General features: G+C 41.6%; 1 protein-coding gene across 1 annotated transcript; it reads right to left on the bottom strand.

The window, feature by feature from the left end:
- Positions 1–1,079: 1,079 nt before the first annotated feature.
- clic4 (chloride intracellular channel 4) lies at positions 1,080–24,845 on the bottom strand. The gene is made up of 6 exons (XM_039786527.1): positions 24,433–24,845; positions 9,740–9,849; positions 7,431–7,556; positions 6,204–6,310; positions 4,775–4,956; positions 1,080–2,885 (listed from the first exon to the last, which is right to left on the bottom strand). The coding sequence occupies exons 1-6, from the start codon at positions 24,499–24,501 to the stop codon at positions 2,721–2,723; spliced, it is 759 nt and encodes a 252-aa protein (XP_039642461.1). The 5' UTR covers positions 24,502–24,845; the 3' UTR covers positions 1,080–2,720.
- Between the last annotated feature and the right edge of the window lie 110 nt (positions 24,846–24,955).

Genomic DNA, 24,955 nt, shown 5'->3' with positions numbered 1-24,955 from the left:
TGCTGTGGAGCTTAAGGTCCTTCAAGGGTCCCCGTACCCCTCTGTGGGGTACTCCATGCATTTACTCAGCAGGTAAACTGGCCTAAATATGAATTTTCCCTGAAAGAACTGACAGAGATCTGCTTCTTTTTTCTAGACAGCGTGAACAAATCCAAATGAAAGTAAATATGACATTATAAATTCAGATTCTGTTTCAGGGTCTAGACCAGTACAACGTGGCTTTAAACTAACGGTAACAAATTTTGACAAATACTTCTTAACTCCGTGTCCAACCAGGTGATGTTGTTATTCATTTGTCATCTCCATTATGCCTACGGAGGGCCACAAGATGCAGTTAAAAGCTTTGAAAAACAAGTAGGTTGGACTCCATATTGAGAATTATTTTTGTCAAATGGTTTCCAAGATCAAGAAAGAACCTTCTTTACTGTACAGAAGTTAAAGACTATAGATAAAAGGCTGGTTATGAGCCACTGGACCGACGACAACATACATGACGGATTGGGTCAAAGTTTTTCACTAGTATACACATTAGCATCTTGGTCGTTAAGTCTTTCACCATTTTCTTTTCAATTTGAAAGGAGAACTTGTTCCGATTGGTAAAGAATATTGGTATGGGTTATGAATATAGGGCTGGGCGATATGGAGAAAAATCAGATATGTTATTTTTGACCAAATACTTCGATATCAATATTGCGGCGATATTCTAGGATTGAAAATTGGTGCTTTAACAAAATATCTTCACACTTACATTTTAGATAAATAATCATCAGTAATGTGGACATAATGTTGAAGTGGGAAAAAGGCAAATAATAGAACAGCTGGTACAGTCTGGTAGGTTCATAAAAGTACATCACTTCACTGTAATGCAGCCTTTAAAACCAGTAAAAGACAACACTTATGTCATATCACTATATGATGATATCCAAAATCTAAGACGATATCTAGTCTCATATCACGATAGATATAATATTGATATATTGCCCAGCCCTATATGAATAGTAATCTAAAAACATGAAAGCAGTAAATAGAATTGAGGGCCAAAAGCAACCCACTCTCTCATAGTAAATGGCAAACCAAAGTCAAGTGCCAATAAGTTTATTTCAATTCAGTCAATATTGTTAAAAAAAAAAAAAAAAAAGCCATGATATAGCTTGGGAATTTTCTGTGTACATCACAATTGTGTCGTAATGAAATGATCTCCAAATAACCGTTCTGCAAAACATCCGCAGAGAGAAAAAAAAAAAAACAAGTAAGGCAAAGTGGAGATGGTTTATCTAGAGTTAAAAATCCAAGCAGGCAAGAAATGAGCCCATTTTTCTCAAAATTCAGATATGTATAAAATTGACACATTGAATTCTGAGCAATCAAACAAATATTTACAATTCCTTTTTTATCAAATGTATGTCATAACAAATGTTTGAAAAAAACATGGCAAACGGGAGAAAACAAAAACAGGTTTTGCTTATTCCGCACTAAAGCACTTTTGGAGCTACTGTATCATACATTCACTACCATAGAGATCAATCTACATACTCAAGAGAAAAGGCATTTGTCTCATTGCTATTCTCCTCATTGGTTTTGTCATAAATATCTTCAAGTCGTCTTTCCTGGTGCACGACTGCACATTTGTGTCCTTCATTTTGTATGCTAGGTAGAAGGAAACAAAGTGTGGTTTCTTTCTTAATTATTATTATTTTTACATAGCCAGAGTCATCCTATCCACAGTGAGACCAGTATAATGTGCCTCTTTTAGTCCGCCATGTGTAATCCAAACTACCGCTACGGTCAACACGACCAAAGTCTTTCCTTCATGCTTCACAAGAGAAGAAAGAGTTAGCGAGCTTTTCTGTGGTGATTAACAAAAGGCCAGTCTAGACATCTACACCTCCTTGAATGCCTGTAAGCTACATGTGGTTAAATATTTCTTAGACCTCAGGTTAGATTTGTCCTGAGTTGTTACTTCTGCAGCCGGTACAGGAAATTCCCTACAATTCTACTGAGCTACCAGGCTTTTGCCTATTTGAGGCAATGATGAAATCAGAGCATGGATACTAGGGTAGCTTTACCTGCAGTTACAATTATTTTTGATTTATTTTAAGCAGCTCAACAATAACATAAAGCATCTCTCACTTGATATGTGAACCACTCAGGTTTGGATTAGCTTCTACACTGTTTACAATGCCTCTTAATAAGCCAAAAGACAGGGAAGAAAACTGCATCTCAGTTTAAAGCAATCCTAGAAAGAGCTATTTCAATATTATACAGACAGAACAGAAAAAATAAAATAAAAATCAACAACAGCTTGTGACCTTTCCCCTGCACGCAGAGGGAAGGTCTGCTTGAAGGCCACTTATCAGGGAGCGTGTTTGACGACGCTCCCGACGTTGATAAGCACTGATACACGTGTCTGGCTGCTTCTCCGTCGCCTCACGAGACGCATCAGCAAATGAAAAGCAAAAGCAATTAACGATGAAAGGTGGAACAATGGTGACCTTTTGCTGAATCAAAAAAAAATAATAATAATTGGAGGAAAAAAAATAAACAAAAAAAGGGTTCATGCATTTGGAGTCGCTGTAGATGAGGAGAGAAGGAAAAGAAGTCCAGAGTTTTTTTCTTTCTCGTGAATGAGCACATCAGTCCCAGTGCTGGGGAGGGGAGGTGTGTAGAGAGGAGGGGGTGGGGGGGTAGGGGCAGAGGGATGGAGGTAAGGACAGAGGAGCTTATTTGACCAGCCTCTTGGCTACGTCTCCGTAGGCTATTTCAATCTCTTTGTCACTGGGGCAGGTGTTGGTGAACTCTTCGCGCGTGTAGGCGATGTTCAGGTACTTCCAGATGGCCGTCATCTCTTTGGGGATGTCAAAGCCTCTATACTTCCTGGCCACCACCTGGAGGAAGGTATTAGAAGTTATAAATCTCACCAATTGAGCGATGAACTCTTTCATAAACTCGGAGCGCCAGCAAAACAGCCCATTCCAGTCTTTGCGAAGCACTGTGATGCAGTTTATACTGTCATTTCTTTACATCAGTTCAGAGCTAATCTAATCCAACAAAAATAATCGGTCAGGAAATTACACTTGTTTAATAGTTGGATTAAATAAAAAAAGTTTAAAGTCAATACTGAAAAAGAAAACTCCAAGCATTCACTAGTTCCAGCTTCTTAAATATGAATATTTTGCTGCTTTTCTTTCTTTGTTGAGTTTTGGACCGTTAGACAAAACAACATCATCAACTTGCAAACTTAGAAAAACTGTGATGGACATTTTTTTATTACTAATTTATTTACATAAACCAAATGATCAGTTAATTAATTAGCTGAGAAAATGGTTCTTTTTAAGATTAATCAATGATGGAAATCATCAATAGTTGCAGCCTTACAGAGTTGGATCAACAACAGGACATGTGGCTTGTTGAAAAAGTGGTTCATTTTGAGAAACATAAGCACCCACAATAATACTGAAATTAAAAACTAGTCTCACCCTCATGCCAAACTTAAAACAGAAGGTTCTACATACCCATTGTCCACTCCTTTTCCTAATTAAACTCCTTCTTGGGAGCATGTGGGTGTGTAAGGATTTGATTGATTTATATTCTTTGCAATAATTTTGCACTTTTTTGTTATGCAACAGTTACTATGTATGTATGTATGTATGTATGTATGTATGTATGTATGTATGTATGTATGTACACACACACACACACACACGCCAAGGCAAATTCCACATAAGGGTACTTATTGTGGCAAGAAAACCTTTTCTGATTCCGATAGCTTGACTGCTATCTCTCTCCTACGGAGCCCCCCTGGGGTCACCTGAGACTGAGGTTTTATAAACCGAGGGCACGGATTCATAATCTGTCCCCTCCGTTTTATAAACGTGAGCAAAATTACCACAATTATAACTTGTCTCCTGCTAGTTGTACTACAGCACTTACTTTTAAAAAATAAGTTTGGAGACACTACCTTATTTAATCATTAAATTAATACATATTTGTGTGTCGGTGTAGTAGTTTATAGACGGTCCCTAAGCACTCGTCTCACCGCCGGCTGCTCGCAGAGACCAGTGTTATTCTCCAGGTCGGAGGACGGCTCGTTTTGATGAAAAAGAGTTTGTAGCTCGTTGTTAACCTTACTACGTTAGGAAAGATGTGTCGTTTGTGATTTAATAACATTTCGCTATAGAGTAATTGATCCCAGAAGTTCGAATCTGTGAATATCTTTTATCTTTCTTTGCTCACGTTTATAAAACAGAGGGCACAGATTATGAACCTGTGCGAACAGTTTATAAAACCGAGAGAACGGATTTTTATTCTGTGCGCACGGTTTAGTTATTTTTTTTCTCAGCTGACCCCAGGGGGGGCTCCGTACTCTCCTGCTATTAGTTTTGTTGCACCAGTATGAGTGGGAGAAGTCCCTCCTTTTCTCAGTGATTCATGAAGTTTGCTGACCTCATGCCTGCGAAGACCCTGCCCACCCATACAGGCGTTTCCCCTGGCTGATTAGCCCAGTGCTTAGGTTGACGTTGGGCGGAGCTATGCTGGGAACGACATGAGGTCACCAATCTCACGGGTGATCTTTGTCCCGCCCAGACAGGTGCAACAGGAGAGCGAGGAAGATGTACAGTCTGTGTGTTCCCACAAAGTCCTGAGAAGAAGCCTAATTGGGTAACTTAAGTGAAAACACCAGTGTGGGTGCTCCGTGGGCGTGCCATGTTAACACAAAGATATCACAATTAACACGACAATGATTCGGTGATGTTCAAAATGCTCCCTTGCTCACTTTGACTATATGCAGCTTGGGCAGCAGGTTACAGTCAGCCAGGGTCATTTCATCACCGTCCAAGAATTTGCGGTTGGACACTTTGACGTCCTCGATGCTGTTGTGGTCGATCTCGTCAGGCAGTGGTGAGCACAGATACTCGTCCAGCTTCTGCAGGGTCTTCAGGAGGCCGCGCTCCAGAGCTGCAAGGAGACGTGAGAGATATTATAAAAAGACAAAAAAAAAATAAAACACAGTTTACTTATATATTCAGTGAGCTAATAATCTACTTTAATACGTTTTTATCTAATTGAATGGCTTTTCCTGAGGCCTGCTACTGCAGCTGCTACACCCATGTGCTTATCAGCCACATGAGGGCAGCATTTCATCAAAAGACAAGCCCTTGCATGCATTTACACTGTGTACATTTTGAAATGTAGGAAACAGACACATCATGGACACCTGTACAATCTAACCCAATCTATGACGATAGCATTGTGATACAATGGTATGCTGAAGTAACACATACCATCTTATTAAAAGCTTACTACCCACCACAGATTTCGATGGATTGCATTTGATTGCACAGCTGTAATATTTTTTCTTCACCGCATATCTATCGATCATCATTCATTAACAATTAATTCTATTGTTGGGAAATATGACTGAATGTTTAATCCAGTAGTTTAACAGTAGACTTGACCGGTTATCTTCGGAAAGCACTTATCATTGAACCATGACATCCCGCCTCAAACTCTGTTGACACAGCCTTGGCTTCCACATCCAGCTCACCATGGTTCAATATTTTCCCAGGGTGGAGAACAGCCAACTAAAATATGATACTAATTCTTGGCATTTTGTGAATACCATGAACTTTCTTCGAGGGAAACAATTCTAGAAATTGTTTCACCCAGGATGCAAAAGAAATCTGTTGCGACAATAGACTACATATTTTGCATATTATTCCAATAACCGTATCTGTGAAGTTTGTGATATGACCCCTCTCTTACAGTGGGATGCATGAGTCAGGAATGGGAAGGATGAGATTGTGAGCACTAGTTCATTCTCAGGATAGCTGCTCTGTGGTTTTCCAGAGAGCTCCACCAGGTGAGACATGGAGCATGAGGACAAGAGGAACAAAAGCTCTGTGTTCCTAAGTGAGGCTGTAAACCACCAATCAGGACAGGGCTACCAATGTCGCCTAGCAACCAGAGAGCTCTCCCTACATATACGATAGGAAGGTTTCTGGCTCTCTTAACCAGTGTGTGTATGTATGTTATGTATGCATGTTATGTTATGTATGTAACATACTGTATGTATGTATGTATGTATGTATGTATGTATGTATGTATGTATGTAACATACTGTATGTATGTATGTATGTATGTATGTATGTATGTATGTATGTATGTATGTATGTATGTGTCAAAGACAGATGCAGGTAGCTTACCCTCATTTGCATCTGGTTTTGAGTTCTTAATGAATGCTGAAAACTTGGCAAAGATGTCCATACCAGCTGTGTTTGACTCGGGGTGTCTTGCACCAAGCTTGATGTACCTGCACACAAACAAGTAAATACACACATGTATGTACGAACCTCCTATGAAGCCATTTTGATGCTACAACAATATCACCTCTTGTTAGTATTCCATTGACTGCCATTCATTTTGACGCCACTTTGACAGCAAATAACTTTACATCTGAAGCGTTTAAAGACTTCATTTGTCCATTGTTTATTTCTAAAGAAACAACAATGTATAAAAGGCTCCATTACCTTGCACCTCACGTTATAGCTCTGTAGCAGATGGTTTTGTAAAAATAGGCTAACGATTAGTTACACAGTAGAGGAATTACCGTATAGTACAGGAGAAGCTCGCAGGCAGTTTCGACTTACATTAGCTGTCTAAGTTTAATTACTAATGTTAACTAGCATTTTATTTAGCAATAATTAGCCTGTGTCTAGGTTATCTCCTTACATATACCTACGCTCTCTGTCTCTGCAAGATTGGGAATGATTGAGATTTCTCTTGGCACAGCTACCAGAACACTTACAACTTTCAGACAGGTTGCTCACGTCACATTTATGTTGTCTCTCTCAGTTGGAGGCTGCGCAGGAACGCTCAGCGCTCACCAGAAAAGTGCTTCTAATATCCTTCACTGGTATCCGTCCAGAGCAACGGGATCTGTTGGTCCATTCTCATATACTGTCTATGGTTAAAACCAGCAATGAATTGATCCCAATAACAAGTATTGTCTGTATAGCCAAACCTTAATATTAGAGCATAGCATATACCACAGGCATCCACTGTTAGAATTACCATGAACATGGGCACTGTAGTTTATTTTGAGTGCCCAAATGTGTATTATTCGCCAAAGTAATGTTTGCTAAAAAACTATGGCGCCTAGCTGTTTAAGCTAGTAGGAACCAAAGGACTTAGGGTTGAGAGCCATAGAGAGATGTACTGACACATTGTTGGTTTTGGTCTTTTCATGGGATTTGTGGACAATAAGAAAAATATAGAATATTGCAAGCCTTATCCTTTAAGTAAAACATTGGTAGCTACTGTTCATTACATGCTAACAGAGCATTTAAAAGCAGTATGCTCATGACAGTAGTGCAGCGTGTTCAGAGTTTCAGTGTGTCAAAGCCTTGCCACAGAGGTCAGAAGGCACTCACTTGGGTGGGGAGAGGACATCCTCAAGGAACTCCTCGATCTTGTTGACGTCAGTTTTGACCTCGCCGTTGAAGGTGATAAAGGGTGGGTGTGTGCCAGGGGCCAGGTTCTGGAGGTCTGCAGGCTTCCTGGAAGAGAAGTGAAGCAACTTTAGTGGATAGAACTAAATGGAACAAAGCCTTGCAACCAACTTAAAACATTTTTATAATGCATGTGGATCTAGCAAGTAAAAATAACTTCCCCTCCCACATAGAATTAAGATATGAAAGAACTGAATGAGACAAGATTCATAACTGGTCTGCTTAAAAACGCATATTTCAAGCAAGTTTAAGCAATAGAAAGTGCTGTGGGTCTTTGTCAGCCTGCTGCACCTAAACCACTTTTCTTTTAGAGCCATCCAGCCCTCATCCTTCTCCAACTATAGCTGCTCAGTGCTCTGTCTTTAACTGTGTAAGTGTGTGTTTGTCCGTCTCCATGAGTGCGTTTGGCTGTCCCTTTCTCCCTGCAGCCTTCAAACCAGCACATGTTGTGCCAGATGTCTCTGGCAGGCAGATGACACTGACAACACATGAATAACATGAGCATGTGTTGAATGAGTAGTGTGAACACAACAGACTTAAATCCCTTCAGTACATAGACAAGACAACACATATCAGTGTCTGTTAGAGCCCAAGAGATTGGTGTTAGCCAGCAGACCGTGTGAATCCTCTTTGTTCTAATGTAACTAGCAACAACATGTATCCATAGAGACTCTTAAATGGTCCAGGTTTTTTGACAATGTTCCCAATGGTGGCTGAGTTTAAGGAAAAGCCATCTGAGGGCACAAAAAACAGGATATGACTTCAACTCTTTGGCATGCAAAGGGGAAGTGGCACCCTCACCCAGTGATATCACTGAGGCGTGCGCAACAAACTGCCTTCATAACGCAGCAGTACGGGGGCACACAGCAAAACGTATTTTGTACCTAAAAAAAGTAGGCCCACTGACTATGGATAAGTACCTCATACAACCACACTTAAAAAACTCTGAACTATCCCTTTAACATGATAGCCTTGACCCAAACATAAACTCGGGGAGGGTAAAACATTTCGTCTTATGGCAGTGACATTCATGTCCTTCTACAAGTGTAACAACGTACAATGTTCTTCCATTTAAAGACTACAATAAAGAGCCATAAATATGGCAAACACGGCTTCTTTTGCAATACACAGACACTTTATGTTTACTCAAGGTTACAAGGAGACTATATAGCATGGAGTCTGGATCACTTGTTCCCCTGGAAAGAAATAAAAAGTAAAGCACCGCCCCAAGTAGTCACTCCAGCTGAACAAAGGGTTGTTTGAGGAGCAAAGGGTTTAACGGACACTGCTAAGTGGGCGGACATCCTACATTGCCTTTTACAGGATATTGGCATGCTCCGTTTTATGCAATGCGCCTTGTGCTAGGGAAAATATATGCAAATATACCCAAACCTATGCACTCATCTTGAATATGCGGACATGTGTGAAAACCAAATGTCAAGTCAAATGGACACTTCTTTCCTTCTTTTAGCTGTACAAAAGAGGCCCAATATTTATTAAGTACATCTCTGTTGTGTTTCCTCAGCAAGCAGTGGTCTCTATGTCCCAGAAGAGGAGACGCCTGGTGAGGAACCAGCTGCCACACAGATAAACCGCGCTTTGGAACAAAACGGCAGAAATCTTAAATCTCTGAGTCAAACACACGTGGCGAAGAGCAAATAAACCAGACTTTCATCTGACCATGTCTGAAAATAATCTGGCACTTGCCTAGTCCTGCCTTAGCAAGTGGAAAAACATTTAGGGAGCATTTAGATGAATCACACACACACAAAACATAGTGGGTTCAGTAAAGAATCTGTGGTACTGGAATCGACATGGCAAAGCACGTTCACTTGCAGTCAGAATTGCAGATGATCACCGTTTTCTGATGCCTGTGGTGAAAAATAACATGTTGGCCCACCAAAATCTAGACAGGAAGTGAGCGGAACCTTAAATAGCCTCTCCAGAGTCTGTATGTTTATTTTTCCTCTGATTTTCTGCGGCCTGAGAAAGGGTCATGGGAAAACCAAATAAGCAGTGGGGAAGCAGCGAGTGTGTCAGAGGTGGGGCTGGATCAAAGCATTACAGAGCCGCCAAGGCCTTTGTGAAAAACGCCCAGAAAAGCTGTAGGAGGCTATCAAAGGAAGGTTTTAATCCTGGTTAAACAGTCAATGAAAGAAGGACAAGCTGCAGTAGAGGACGATAAGGAAGCAGTGGACTGCGGAGGATGGGGGAACGGGAGTAGGACTCACCTCTTGAGGTCCACCGTGGTGACGTTGAAGACGACTCCTTTAAGCCACAGGATCATGAAGAGCCTCTGGGAGAAAGGGCAGTTCCCGATGCTCTCTCCATCACTTCCCGCCTTAAATAAACACACAGATAGCAAGTTAGAATAGGAATAGATTACCTATCAGCAATACGTTTCAGGTACTCTATCATTCCTGACGACTGAGTACACAAATGATGGCACCACCGTTTCTATCTTTCAGACACAGGAAGGAAACGTCCAAGATTGTATTATTGCAAGCATGAAACACAAGATAGCAGATAAAGATCTTAAAAACATGTGTAACAGGTTTCTACTACTCATAGCGCTTGGATCACTGCGAGACCGAAACAACCTGACAATCTGGATAGAGATCACATCTCTGTTTACGGCCCAGGGCGTTTTACTGCACTCACCCAGAGAGGGCCCATTTCAGACAATGACTCTTTATGCACATTACAGGTTGCCCTCGAAAAGAAGTAGGAGGGAAAGAGTGGAGAGAGTCGACCCCCTCGTCTTAAATACTTCAGCACACTTCCCCTCCATTAATGAGAACTACTGTCCAGGAGAAAGAGGAAACTTTTGGCGTGATTAAGACTCGGACCGCCTCTTGTTTCCTCTTATGCAAGACTGCACAAACACTATGACTGAGCAGTGGCTATGGGAATTGGATTAATGTGGCGCATGTCCTCCAAATTAATGACTGACGCTCATTAACACCAGAGCGAAACAGGACTGAGTTTTGAGAAGAGATTTAAAAACACAACATGCATGTTTTGTTTTTTTAAGCTAAAGCACACACACACACACACACACACACACACACACACACACACACACACACACACACACACACACACACACACACACACACACACACACACACACACACACACACACACACACACACACACACACACACACACACACACACACACACACACACACACACACACACACACACACACACACACACACACACACGTGTAGCAGAGGACAAATATGGTTTCGATTCTACATCAGAAGGCAGAATGAGCACTTCATTTGATTAACTGAGGTTTGCGTAGTATCTTAATGAAATCTGCAAAGCTCATTGCCGCACAGTGAATGTCTGCTCCAAGAAAACTTCCATTTTCATTTAATTTTTAGTTAAATCATGTAATGGCAAAATTACTATTACTACTTATTTAAAGAACAAATCACTGTGAAACTGAAATCCAATATTGTTCTCATTCCTTTTCATTCGTGGTGCAATTTTTTTTTTATCTCAACTCTACTTCTTCAATGCGCCACCAGACATATACTGTATACCACAACCTTTACCATAGACTTGGTTCAGAGCTACGTGGCTCTGTCGAGGTATGCCATTATCCAGGCAAGGCAGACCAAAAAAAGAATCCACCTTATTCATGTATTCACAAAGCATGGAGGTCATTCAAGGTGCTCTGGAATGCACCTCTTCTTCGTTCGTGTATTACTGTAGCAGAGCCTCTGTAAGCCTCTTGGGTCGTCAGTCACTCCTCATTCCCTTCTGCATCTGTCCTGAGGTAATATTCAAAGTGTGACTATGTGTGTGTAATGCAAAAGATGTACACAATACTTGCAAAGAGTGCTGAATAAAAATCCGATTCAAAAATCAGTTTTAACTCAACCACTATCTTAAGAAGATTATCTGTTTATTATGTGAGATGCAGAGGTTCTGCGCTGTCTTCAATAGTGGACTTTGTTCTGAAGGGTTCAGTCAGTCCAGCAGCTCCTTGCTGGTGCGGACAGGCTGGCTGCTGTTGTTGTCCTCTGTGTGACGCCCAGTGGGATGGCTCTGCTTGATCTGCCTGCTGGCTCCCATTGTACTCGGGCCGCCCCCCCCTGAATTCAATATCTGAAAAGCTTGGCTTAGATCACTGCCTTTGTTCAGCAAATGAAAGTCCTCTTTTCACTTTACATGATTCAATTCTAAAATAAAGCTTCGGCCATGAAGTGTTGGGGATAAGATGGCCATCACCAGACTACACTAGCATTTGCTGATCCTGAGCGAATCAGAAAGACATCAATGGGATGATTACGCCATCGGCCTTACAGCGCCACACCTACGGAGAACCATTCAGTTCTGGATCAAGGGTGGCAATGCAGCACAGCAACTGTTCCCATGGCAATGGCCAGACACATATGACATGGAAAGCAGAGCACACAGTGTGGAGGGGATTACCAACCGACAGGTAAACCGTATGAAGGGAGCTCCCGTTCTGTAGGGACAAAAATTCTAACCCAATGACCCAATGTGATTTGTAAATCAAACTACATTTGCTGTACTTCAACATGATGAGCTGCTTTTAAGCTGAGAAAGAGTCTCTCTCTCTCTCTCCAGAGCAGACTGCAACGCTCTGCTAAAGATGCAGACAGCGGGAGAGAGAGAGAGAGAGAGAGAGAGAGAGAGAGAGAGAGAGAGAGATTACAGTAAATAGGGAGAGAGGGGCAAACAGCTATAGAGATATTACAGTAAATAGAGAGGAAACTAAGGACCATAGACAAAAGGAGAATGACGAAGGAGAACAAGCGGTAATGGAAGCTTTAAGGGGGAGGAAGAGAAAAGATAGCTAGCTTCAGAGGCTGTATGTTGTTTGGCACGCTTCTTCTTTCTTCCTCCTTCCACCTCTTTTCCCCTTATCCTGGGCCCCTCTGGGGTTGGGCATTTGGGGAGGAGGGAGAAACTATTCCAGAAATGTCCCGTTACTCCCACCGGAGAGGGTGCTTTGTTTAGCGTAAGTGATGATGCTGGTGGAGCTGCATTTCCGCTGTCTGTGACATTTGAACTAGAGCCCGACCGATAAAGGATTTTTAAGGCCGATCGATATAGAGAGATATATGGATATAGAGAGATATAGAGACGTAGAGATATATATATATATATAATTAAATAATCCAGAAACGCGTAACAAAAACAGATTTCCCTAACATTAGTTATTTGTAGTTATTTATTTATCATATTATTTAGTCCTCACTAAAATAATATGATAATGCAGTTTAAAAAGTAAACTTGTTTGTTTTGTCACAGAACAGAGGAACATCAAAATATATTAAAAGTTATGATAAATAAAATGTATAAAAATACAAACTTAAGATATGAAACTTACAGTATTTTGAAAAAAAAAAAAAAAAGTTTTGCCAACAGGGACGAGATGTTGTAGAGTACCGTCTGGTGGACAAACTATGCAACGCCAACACTCACAACATGGTTGAAGGGTGTTTCGTCCGTTTTCATTTTATTTTTAAATATTAATTTATCGGCCATTAGAAATGCTGATACCAATAATTTGGAAAATGCCTGATATCGGCCCGCTGATATATCGGTTGGGCTCTTAGCTGTTAAGGAAGGGCTGCCCTACCTTTCACTGTATGGACCCAAGTGAGGTGGTCTTCAGCAATTTGTGCTGAATAACATTTCAAAGTAGCGCCTTAGAGAATAAGCTCAGGGGAAATCGATGAAAATTAAAACAAGATTTTGATATGAAGGCTATGGCCCAAAACTAGTATTAAGGTTCAGGACACCCCCTCAAAGCATAGTCCTCCATCCTACTAACACTTTCCAGAGTGCCACTATTACAGTGCGACATTCAGAAAAGGGCTTCTGGAGAACCTTTAATACAGCAACAACACAATGCACTTTTTGTTTGTAAAGCTTTAGGTACGTCACCAGTTAGCAAGGGGAAAACGCCCCAATAAAAAAGACACAATCAAGTCAAGAAATTATTTTGAGTGGGCCCTTATAAGGAAAGGCACATCAGTTGAAAAAAATTCCCCCTTTTTCCAAGAAGTAAAGCAGCAATTTGATTCCAAACACAAGCAGCATTCACAGGAACACTGAGCAGTGCCCAGTGTGTAGCCTGCTATTTTGCCTCCAATGTCTGACTCACGTCTTGCAGACGGTTACACCATCTTTCACAGAGAATTCCTGATATGAAACCGTTATAACAACGTCTAGGGCACAGAAGCTGCGACAGCTGACTACTCGCTAACAGACTCTCAAGCTTTGTTGAGGCTTAATGGATGGACCATGAGTCAACAGATGCTTGCTTGTTTATTTAATGACACACAATGCTTAAGTCGGATGTTATCTAGGAGTCTGTGTCCAGGACAGCGGGGCCTCGAAGCAGAACAATGAGACCTCAGTCAGCAAGGGGACCAGCGGTGTCTTTAAAGCACTTGCTTTTCAAACACACTGTGTGGTCATACCTCTTTATCACTTCCCCTATGACTACTATTCTATGTAGCTGCTGATTAATGACCAACTCAACACATCTCGGCAGTAATGAGGATGATGCTAGGCCTTAACTAATTAGCTTGAACATAACATGGCTATGTGTGCACTTTTAACAGGCACAAAAGGTTTCTTCTTCACAAGTCCGGTCCAATAACATTTTTACAAGCAGGCACATAAAAAACGCAAGAGCTGTTCAACTCAACCTTGACCTCTTTTATTCTCCCACTTTCTCAACTATTTACAGGTATTTCTTTAAGACAGAAGTTTCCTTTTTCTAGACTGGTGATGTGAGACCACAGTTACAGTAGTCAGTATTCAGGGACAAGGAATCTTGTTCAGACTGGGCACGGCCCTCCCAGTCTCTGCTCACAGCCTAATTTTAGTAACATGGCTGCCGAGCCTTCCCCTCCCCAACACACTTCATATTCTAAATTGGGTGGGCTGCTCAGAAAGTTCAAGCCACACTTTGACCGAATAAGGAACCAACGATGTAACAAGCGCTGCAGCTTTCCTCCTCCTGCTCTGACACACAGCAGGAATGTCCGTTTGAGAGTGGGCAGCCAGGGTAACGTCATGGCAACGCCTCTCCCAGTTTGCTGGCCAAGTATACAGCCAGGGCTGGGGTTAGGACTGGAACTAGACTTAGCAGTTGAACCCAAAGCTGGCCGTTTTATACAGGGTTACTCGGCCCCCGGTGGTCTTAGACGACTTGAACAGAACCAGGTCAACATGGCATCATGACTTTGCGTAAACATACACGCCCCTTTCCTAAAGCCAAATGGCGTGTTATCTGTACGCATTTTAAGCTTTCCACATGTATGTCTACACTGTATACAGTGGATGTAAACATACACACCACGTGGCGTCGCCACGTTGCGTGTTATCGCGAGAACGTGCCGTAATATTGTGAGAACGTCACACAGGTGTTAAAATAAATAAATAAATAAACTGTTGGGTTTAGGAAAGAAACATTGGGGAAGGCTTAAAACTAAAAAAAATAAAAAGCTGAAAAACGCCACTCACGGGACGCATTCCCGGCTCTCTTGGGGCCCCTGGGTGAAAGTCCTGTGTTTTACCCATCCGCCACCCCAACCAACCTCACTTCATACTACTCGCTACGGCGAAAATTCACACGTAATGTTGGTCAATGGCAGCCGAACGGCGTTGATAAACACGCTAAAAAGCGATTATGGAGTCTTGATTGTCATACATACGCCACTTTATGACATCAGTCTGACCAGGTTGACTGAAGAAGTTAGACGCATGACCCCTTGTCATATCATGGGGCTGGTCAGAGGTCAAGGCCAGCTACAGAACAGCAGCCCTACACATGGAATGATTTGATAACTTGTTCATGGGCATGTCAGCAGGGCAGCTACTTGGCAAGACAGTAGAACCCAGGGCGTCAGCGTGAATTACAGACTTTGTCTAAGCAAAACATTAGAGGTTTTTAATGCCACGCGATATTTTTTGACTCCAGCTGCTGAAGTAATTTCAGCATTAACATGCCTATTCACAGTTTTAGGTTTAAGGAAAATTGCATCCAGGCTAAGGATGAGCTGTCTGAATAAGGCCGAGACAAATACAGCAGTCGATTAAAATCGGTTAAAAATAAAACAATTGTTAACTATTCTGGTAATCAATCACTCATTCTTTAAGCAGAAATGCCAACCATTCTCTAGTTGAAGATTCTTGATTGTGAGGATTTGCTGTCCTACATCAGCGACTTCCAACCTGGAGGTCAAGAACCCTTCCAGTACATCACAGAATAAATCTAAGAGGGGTCAGATGCTTACTGGAATAGATTAGGAGAGAATATTCTGCTGAATTATTGTCTCCAATCTGCTTTTTTGTGTGAAATATAAATAGTTTTACCTCTTTGGGACTAAATATTTAACAGGCATGAAAATGGGTCAGGGGTGAAAAAGGTGAGAAGGATATTACCCCTCTAGGGGGGTCCGGGGCCATGCTCCCCCAGAAGAAAATTTTAAATATTATTAATAATAATAATAATAATAATAATAATAATAATAATAATTATTATCTTTTCATATAGCTAGACGTCTAAACTCTGGGACAAGGCCGTTATGTTTAAATACCTGCCATGCTGAGTACAAACAGAAAGCTTTGTCAAGGCAGTTTGGGCTTCAGATAGCTTTTACAAATCATGTTCCGCTATGAACATGCACACACTTATTGTTTGTATCACGGTCGGTCAGTAAAGGCGCAGTCGCAGTCTTAACAGTAGCCGTCGTTGCCGGTAACGTACTCGTATGACAGAGTGCACGGACCGAAGCTTTGTGACCAGCATCTAATGACTAGCAAGCACTGTCTTCCCGCTGCTGCCGTCCAAAACATGCGCTGCAGAAGCACCCGGCTCCCTCATTTTGAGGCACAAAGTGCTAAACGGCTTCCCATCTCCACCCTTTTCTTCTTGTCCTCCATTCATGCCCAGCGCCATTTGTTTTTAACTAGCTACTTTCTCAACTAAAGCTGCCTGTATCTATCTACAAGTTTGATAAACTTTGCCTACATTTTTTTTTAGCCGCGTTACCACAAAGACCACACCGGCACCGCACTCTGACATTTCGGCAAAGACCCGCTTTGCATCTGATTGGCTAGAACTCGTTTCATTGGTTGGTGGAAGTTCGATGATTGGTTAAATCCATAGACAGTATGGTTAAATCCAGCACATTAAAACAAATCCCATGTGGACTTTTTAATTTATTTATTTTTCTAAAATAGTCATACGGCAGAAATCGGGCACCAGGCCCGAGTACTTATACAGAAAACTAGCGATTTGATGACATCATCTTGGGCATGTTTGGACATTTTGTAGACCAAGCAAGTTACTGAGATATAATTGATAAATTAATACATTTTTATCATTTGAACTCTTTTTTTCCTCCAGAAATCTTGCTGACAAATACAACCATGTTGTTCTACAAAACCCTTATTGTTATTTCACAAAAGAAAGCAACTTCTCAAATATTCCTGGTCTAAACACAGGTCTACAGCCTTTCAAGAACATTTCCATTTTCCATTAAAAAAAGATAAAGTCTAAAACTGGCAAAATTACAAAAAAAACGTATGAGCAAACTATAAGCAATGAAGAGTAGGCGTTCAACCGGGCATCTAATGCCACCTTTGGTACTCAACAGTTTTCAATACTCATTCCTATGGGCAGATTTTGACCATCGTCAAAACAAAAAAAGTATTGAGGTTGTGTGTCTGAATGACTAGGGCCGGACTGGGTGGGGCTCAATCCTGAGACTACGCTCCGAGAGATGAGTGTACAGAGGAGTCAGATCCTGCTGGAATATGGAAACGCCATCACATCCTTGGTGTGGCTCTGACTCTGGCTGACATCACTCAGTGGAAACCTCAAGACTTCCAGTCAGACACAGGCCTACTGTGCTGGAGCACAGGAGCGCTGTCTGAGAACCACCAGTTTCAGAGACTGAAGTTTAAAAAGAGGCTTACTGCATAACCATGCCACGCCAATGATGTAAGCAAAGTCATAATGTTGTAACTAATGTATTTAGCCAGAGTGTAGAAGAGAGAAGACCAACAGCCAAACGGGTGTTTGGTGACGAGTAACCTTATACAGCTCTAAATTGATGGAAAAACAAACAGACAGCCATGTAGGATATCAGCATGAACCAACAATCACCCTCACTGTGACTGTTGTTTCAAGTGTCTAACAAACACCGAGCTGCATACTCAAGGTCAGCACCAGCTCCAACTCTCCACCAACTTACGCATTCATAGACCCCAGGCTGATGACTAGGGCAGACTCATGTATTCACACATGCTCACCCACATAGGTCTGCGCGATTCGTGGAAAAATGTGAATCACGATTTTTTAGCTTAGAATTGATACCACAAGTCTGCTACAATTTTTTTTCCCTCAGGAAGTGTAATGTTTATTGCACACATGAACCATGACAAAACAAAACGGCAGTACTAAACAGATTGTTTTTGGCACCTAAAGCACATTGCGCATCACCATAAGCCTGTAAATATAGATGCGTTAATGAATAAAGAAAATAAAGTACATACTGGCCATTTAAGTACAGTAGGCTACCAGAAATAGTGACATATAACACATTGAACTAAATATGGCCCTGATACAGGCTCGATCTGAACTAATTGAACTCATGTCTTTACATAATTAAAACATGTTAATGTCAAAGGCTTTCAATAAATTAATTGAAGGAGAAAAGATTTATCATGCAGGCCTACACCCACATACACAAAACGCACCCTTTTATCTTCATCCTCTCAGTTTTCTTGCACATTTGCATAGGAAATAACATGGAAAGTAGCCAAAAAGTATTATCTTCAAAATCAAATTCTCTGTACAGGGTTGAAATCATTCATTTTTGAACCCAAATGAATCCTGTAGCAATAACTTCAAGACACATGTCTCGTCCAGCAACTGTCAACCACCCTTTGGCACCGACACAATGCCAGCATGCTGTTGCCACACATGCCAGATAATACGCATGGCAGAAAAAGCCTGCCCAGAGGCCACACAAACACTCATCAGTAATTCTGAGCAGACCGTGCGTCTCTTTCTGGCCACTTGCAGGCTGCGTACACTCTGACCTGTAATTGAGTTGCCTTTCAGTACCAGTCTGAGACATGCTGCCTGGCTTTTTTTACATCATAAAAATCAACAGCTCACGCACAAGCCTTTAAATTTAAAGAATGTAGACCGTATATAGAGCTGGGCGATATGAAGAAAATCAAATCTAATATTTTGAACCATATACATTGACATTGCTGCGATATTGTTGGGTTGACTATCGGTGCTTTCACAAAATATTTACACAATAATATTTTTAATAAATATACACCAATAACAGGGATATAATGACTATGTAGGTAAAGGCAAATTGCATCATATTAAGATATCCAAAATTTAAAAGACAATATCTAGCCTCATTAGGGTATATGTATCATATTACCACATGTAGGCTAATTATATCAAGTGGCATAACAGATCACTACTGAAATATTGCATTTGGGATTTCTGCAGTAGCCTAGTCAAAGTAATTTTTAAATATATACAAAGATTTAAATTTTAGCCCTTACAGAGCTGCCGTGATTAGGACGTTAACATTACCAAGTGAAGTACTCCATTAGTCTTCTTCTGCCAGGTTCCTTAAAGACAAAAAAAAAAAGCCAAGATGGATATTTGGGACACTCTACTATGCACCTTGATGATGATTATGATGATGAGTCAAGAAAGATGCCTCTGTCATCCAATCCTCCACGTTCTGATACTACACTTTGTGCCATATACACTTAAGTAGGCTCTGCTATGAAGAACACAGCATGTGAAACACAATCTCTCAACGTGATCCAGTATGCTTGAGTTACATGTGTAGCGAGCAATGTAGATTCTCCTCATTTCAGGGGTCACACACACTTCTGCTGACAGTGAGGATGATGTAACAGAGAGGCGGAGGTAGAGTCTGAGGCTTGTTTTTCCTCTGCATCCTGATCCGGTAGGTTATAATTGGAGCAGTAACCTGTACAGTCCAATAAGTTAACAAGTAAAACACACCAATCCATGAACTAACTGTATTAGTACAGTTAGTAATACTCTCTGTTGGGATCAAATCTTCAAAGCCTCGGATCCATGTAGTTTCAGGGTGGCCTCACTTCCGGTCCTTGAGCTCATAGGAGAAATGCTTCATTAGCCACTGGCTTCTTCACTAGCCTCTTCCTCCTAACAAACTAGGCTTTTCCTCAGGATATACTGGCACAACATGATTTTATACAGCACATTTTTATTCAGACACAGTCAGGAACAATCCAGCCTATGTACCCAGCCCATATTCTACAGACAAGGACATGAAATAAACTTCTGAATCTGCGGTCCCATGAAAATGCAAACATTGATCTTAAAGCTCCTATAAAAATAGGTGTAATAACAACACACTGCCAGATCGATTAGGGCAGTGTTCTGAGTCAGTCAACCAGACCGTTGCAATGAAGACGGGCCAGGTGCTGCAAAAGCAAATTCACAGTGCAGAAACAACAGCTCACAGCATTCTGCAACACTAACAAGCCATTAATCTTTGGCCCCTAACTCATGATGCTGACTGCAGCATTTCTTTATGCTTGGCAAAAATAAACCACTCCATTGATTTTCCTATAAAAAAGCAGTACTCTATTGCAGACACCCTCCAAGAGCACAGTAACTGCTGAAAAAGGTCATTGTGTTTCCATAAAATAGCACAACACAAGGCATAAGTCTGATTGTCACATGCTCTTCCCAAGGCCTTTAGAATAAACTTAAACAGAACATACTGTCAACTTATGGCTCTGACACACCAACCCGACCTTTGGCAGAAAAGGCGTCACGTGGGTCTGGCTGCTCCCGGATTTTACAACCGGGCATAATGGCGGCTTCGTTCAGAATACAATCTCATATTTCACGAAGATAGTTCACCAAAAACGTGTTTCTGAAAACATTTTAAGCGAGAAATAGGCCATGCAGTTGCTGAATCGGTCTTCATTTCAGATCGACGAAGGTCAGTTTAAAAGATTTCCGTCAGACTTTGAGAGGCGTTAGTCAGGCTCATCCCGCTCGTCATTTCCGGGTTAGCGCTTTACCAATCAGATTGGCCAATGAGTCCGACTGCCCGCCTTCCGATTCAACATGTCAAATCGGCCCAAATGAAGGCAGACGGCTCCTCCGACTGACGACGGCACGGAACACACCGAACAGACTCGAGTCACTGACCTCGCCAGACTGTCCGACGGCCGATAATCGGGTTGGTGTGTCAGGGCCTTAAGGGTTCAGGGTGCGACACAAGAGCAGTAACATATTTTCTAATGTCCAGGGAAGAAAGACTTAAATCTCAGTGGGCTTTGTGATGCATGTTGAGCATGTATTCCTTCTTTATTCCATCTACAGATTGTAGTAGGCCTGCACGATAAATTGTTATAAAAATCGCGATCTCGATTCACCCCTGTTCGCGTTTTAATTTTTAAATGACTTTAGTTTTTAGTTTTTTTTTTCTCCTTCAATTAATTTCTTGAAAGCATTTGACATTGGCAGGTTTTAATTATGTTAAAATATGTTCAAGGAGTTCAGATAGAGCCTGTATCAGGGCCATATTTAGTTCAGTGTGTTATGGGTCACTATTTCTGGTAGCCTACTGTACTTAAATGGTCAGTATGGCATTTGTTTTCTTTATTCATTGAAGCCTCTATGTTTACAGGCTTATGGTGATGCGCAATGAAAAAAAATCTATGTTTGGTACTGCCAATTTGTTTTGTCATGGTTTATGTGTGCAGTAAACATTAAACTTCCTGAGAAAAAAAGAATTGTGGCGTAGAATCGTGTTATCTATTCTTAGCTAAAAAATAAATAAATTGGGATTCATATTTTTCCCCGAATTGTGCAGGCCTAGATTTTAGACCCTGATCATTCCCTACATTAGTGCTGCTTTGCTGGGACCTTGCTCTGCCATGTTGCAGGCTTCCATCTCCAGGGTTACCATGGAATTGAAGGACATAGACAAACACAGACAGGCGCTTATGCCATCCAGACTGAAAAAGCACTTCTCCAACATGTTTACTGGCTCTGTTGTTACTACTGGCACGGCTATAGAAGGGTCTGGAGGCAGCAGAAGGTTTTGTAACCGGTAGTGTGACCTTGGCACACTGGCAGCCAAGAGACGCGCACACAAGTAGAGCCTGTCTGTTTGTTTGTCTATATTCGGTTTACTATCATAGTCATATGCTGGTGGAAAATGACTCATTAACACAGCTATGTAAAATGAAAACATAGCCTAACCAAACGCAATGATTTAATGAAAATGATGCACATTAACAGTGGATCTCCTTCACCATCCTGTAACACAAGAAAACCACCAACGTGATGTCAGAACAGCTTTCAAGAACATTACTGATTCAATCAGGTAGTGCTGTAATCAATACAGATGGATGGATGGATGAATGGATCTCGATTTATGAGGAAAGAAATACTGTAAAAAAAATAATTCTATTTAACTTATTAGGAACCTGCAACCTTTCATTCTTTTTGGCTTTGTGTCAGAGTAATACATTTCCCCAACTATCACAACAAATGAATACATTAGATTTAGGGTTTGATGTTACCACTTTAGCCATGTGATATGTGGAAGACATGCCAAGTCAAACAGACAAGGGTGGATGTTCCTGGGTAGTCACCCTCTACAGCACACCAGCTAATACTCATGTCTGCAAAACAATATCTAATCTGCTGCACTGTGATGGGATCAAGGGTCGATCCTCCCTCTTACAAAGTCATATCATGCTCATTTGCAAACGAGAGCAATATAAACTAAAAACGTCAAACTTCACGTCCACACCCTCACAGATGAGCACAATGTAAAGTGTTCCCATGGCAATGTGACAACTGTAGCTATAAACAAGAAGTTGCAAGATCATCAAAAGTATCTCTAAACCGTCACTGCTAGGACATGGTGGCAACGCATAATTAGTCACCTTTGATATGTGGCGGTGCATTAACAGATCTGACACTGCTGTGTGTAGAGAGCACACACACAGTTTGTTATCAGCTGTTCCCAGAGGCCCGGCTCGCAGCAGGATGCCTAGGCAACCTGCATGCTCGCCATTGTCTCCCATGCCTGTGTTTAACGCAGCACAGTAAGAACAACGGCCTCAATAATAGATGTGGACATGTCAGGCGCTGGCACGTAACACAGAGCGACGCAAGGGGCAATAGAAACGAAAGACTATCTCGCGAACAAACACACAGACACGCCGGGAAACACAATGGAAGAAACTTCTGTGCACAACGGGCTACACAGTCCAAGGAGGGAGGGACTGAGAGGGAAGAGTTGGCCACATGTGTAAACCTTCCAGGCCTGGGGATGATGTAACCTCTCCTGTAGGCTGTGAGAGGTAGTTAAGAGAAAAGGTGCTGGCCAGTTTTTTTTCTATTTGTCCTGCCACTACATCAATGCTTCACTACAAAAGGCTTCTCTTCAAGGAGTCAACCCAAGAGAGTGGGCAGATGGTTACACATGCATGATTTGATTTAATTTAAATAAAAAGTACATATGTAGATAATCTTTATTAGGCTTACCACAAGTAATTACTCTCACCTGTAGCATTTACACTTTTTCCTTTCTTTTAAAAAAAAAAGGAACGCAAGCATTCACCATCACCATTAAGTGTTCACTCTTCTGGTTAGTGACACAACACTGCACCATCACCACCACCCCAAAACCCTCTCACAGTCAGGACGCCATAACTCCCTCCAACACCAACTGTCCCAGGGAGCCCCACACTCCCCCCTTTTCTTTCTCCTGCCATTTTCCCGCCCTGCAAAGCAGCAAGCTGAAGAAAACAAAACAGCCATTCACAACCCTCCACCATCACCACCGTCGCTGCTGAGGCAAAGACATTTTGGTACATGATTACAGGTTTAGGGAAGGGCAGTAGAGCTGTAGACCCTAGATCATAAAATAAAGTCTGAAGAAAAAAAATCAATTAAGCTCCCTAATCTATGATCACATCTAAATGTGATGAATTGTGCTTTCCAGAAAGCAATACTAATAGGTTACATATGACATTAAATAACAACCAGTGTCAATAACACCCCTGATGATGACACATGGCTGCAACAAACCGTAACAATATCCCACAATTGTCTTTCATACTGTATCAGTTAAGCATTGAAAACTGTGCATTGCAACAGCAGCACCAAACCGAGTTTGGGAGATATTTGATGGCAAACTGCCAGGAGTGTTGACAAGGTGACCCAGACACCAAACTTAACATTCAAATGTCTGGTTTTAGTCTACCCCAGTATCCATGAATGGCTGGATACAAAGAAAGAATGCACGTCCAGCAAAATCCATCACTCTGGGAAGCTATATATTTTAATCAATCAATGTATAAGCATGAAATGCAACTGCAGCAAATGAGCACGTATGTTACAGTGTTGAATCGGCTGTTATGGTCCACTACTACGGAGCTTTTGTTAACGAATTTAGTGCCCAGCGTTCAGCCTGGCAGGCTCTTCTTTCCCCAAGATGGGAGGAAAGCTGCACCCGCCCTGCTTGTGACACTGCAGGCTCCACATGGTCACAATGGCAGAGGGATATGTAGATATAAAACCTAAAAGTTTAAATTTAATGCGACACGAAATATTCTAGTGTTTCTATGAAATGTACGTTAGAAAACCCTGTGAGTGAAACACCAACGTAGCTACCTAGATTCAGCGGTCTTAGCTAAACAAAAACATAATTTGTACAAAAATAAATACATCGACTAACGTTAGCGAACAGCAGACTCATTATTCATCACAATGTACTGATGCGGCTGGGTTTATCCAAGTTATTCAAAATGAAAAACTTCTCCCATGCGACTTTGTGCTGCAGTCTTACCTTCACAAACAGCTCGATAACGGGTTCGTTATCCGCCTTTACTCCGTTCTGCGGTACTGACAGCGACATTGTGGGTGCAACTTTTCGAAGTTTTGCTAACAAAGATTAGTTTTTTCTTCTTTCTTTACCACGCCCGACTTAGCTCGGTCCTCTTCTCCACCTCTTTTTTTTTTCTCCGCACTGAAGCCCAGTAGGCGCTTTTTTCTCTCCCTAAGGAGCACCCCCGGTGCTAGAAACACAAGTCTAATATAAGCAAAGCGAACAATGAGGCAGCGGCGTCTGTCAGATACAATTGTTTCGGCGTTGCTAGTTATCGTAAACCAAGCTGAGCTACAATAACATCGTTGAACCGTGAGGCTCCCAATGCTCGTTGAGTAGTGATGATGAGGACGGGTGGGAAGAAGCAACGGGAATATTTAAAGCCGTGATGTCATCCGAGGCGCGCGCACAGAGAGAATGTGGGAGTGTCTGAGGAGGGGAGTCTTCTTGATGGGAAGAGCACGAGGATGCTTGAGAGCCGCTA

The sequence above is a fragment of the Perca fluviatilis genome, chromosome 20 (genome assembly GCF_010015445.1).
Source record: "Perca fluviatilis chromosome 20, GENO_Pfluv_1.0, whole genome shotgun sequence".
In the NCBI taxonomy this organism is placed as follows: Eukaryota; Metazoa; Chordata; class Actinopteri; order Perciformes; family Percidae; genus Perca; species Perca fluviatilis.
The sequence above is the reverse complement of the archived record's forward strand: the minus strand, read 5'-3'. Positions and strand labels throughout refer to the sequence as shown.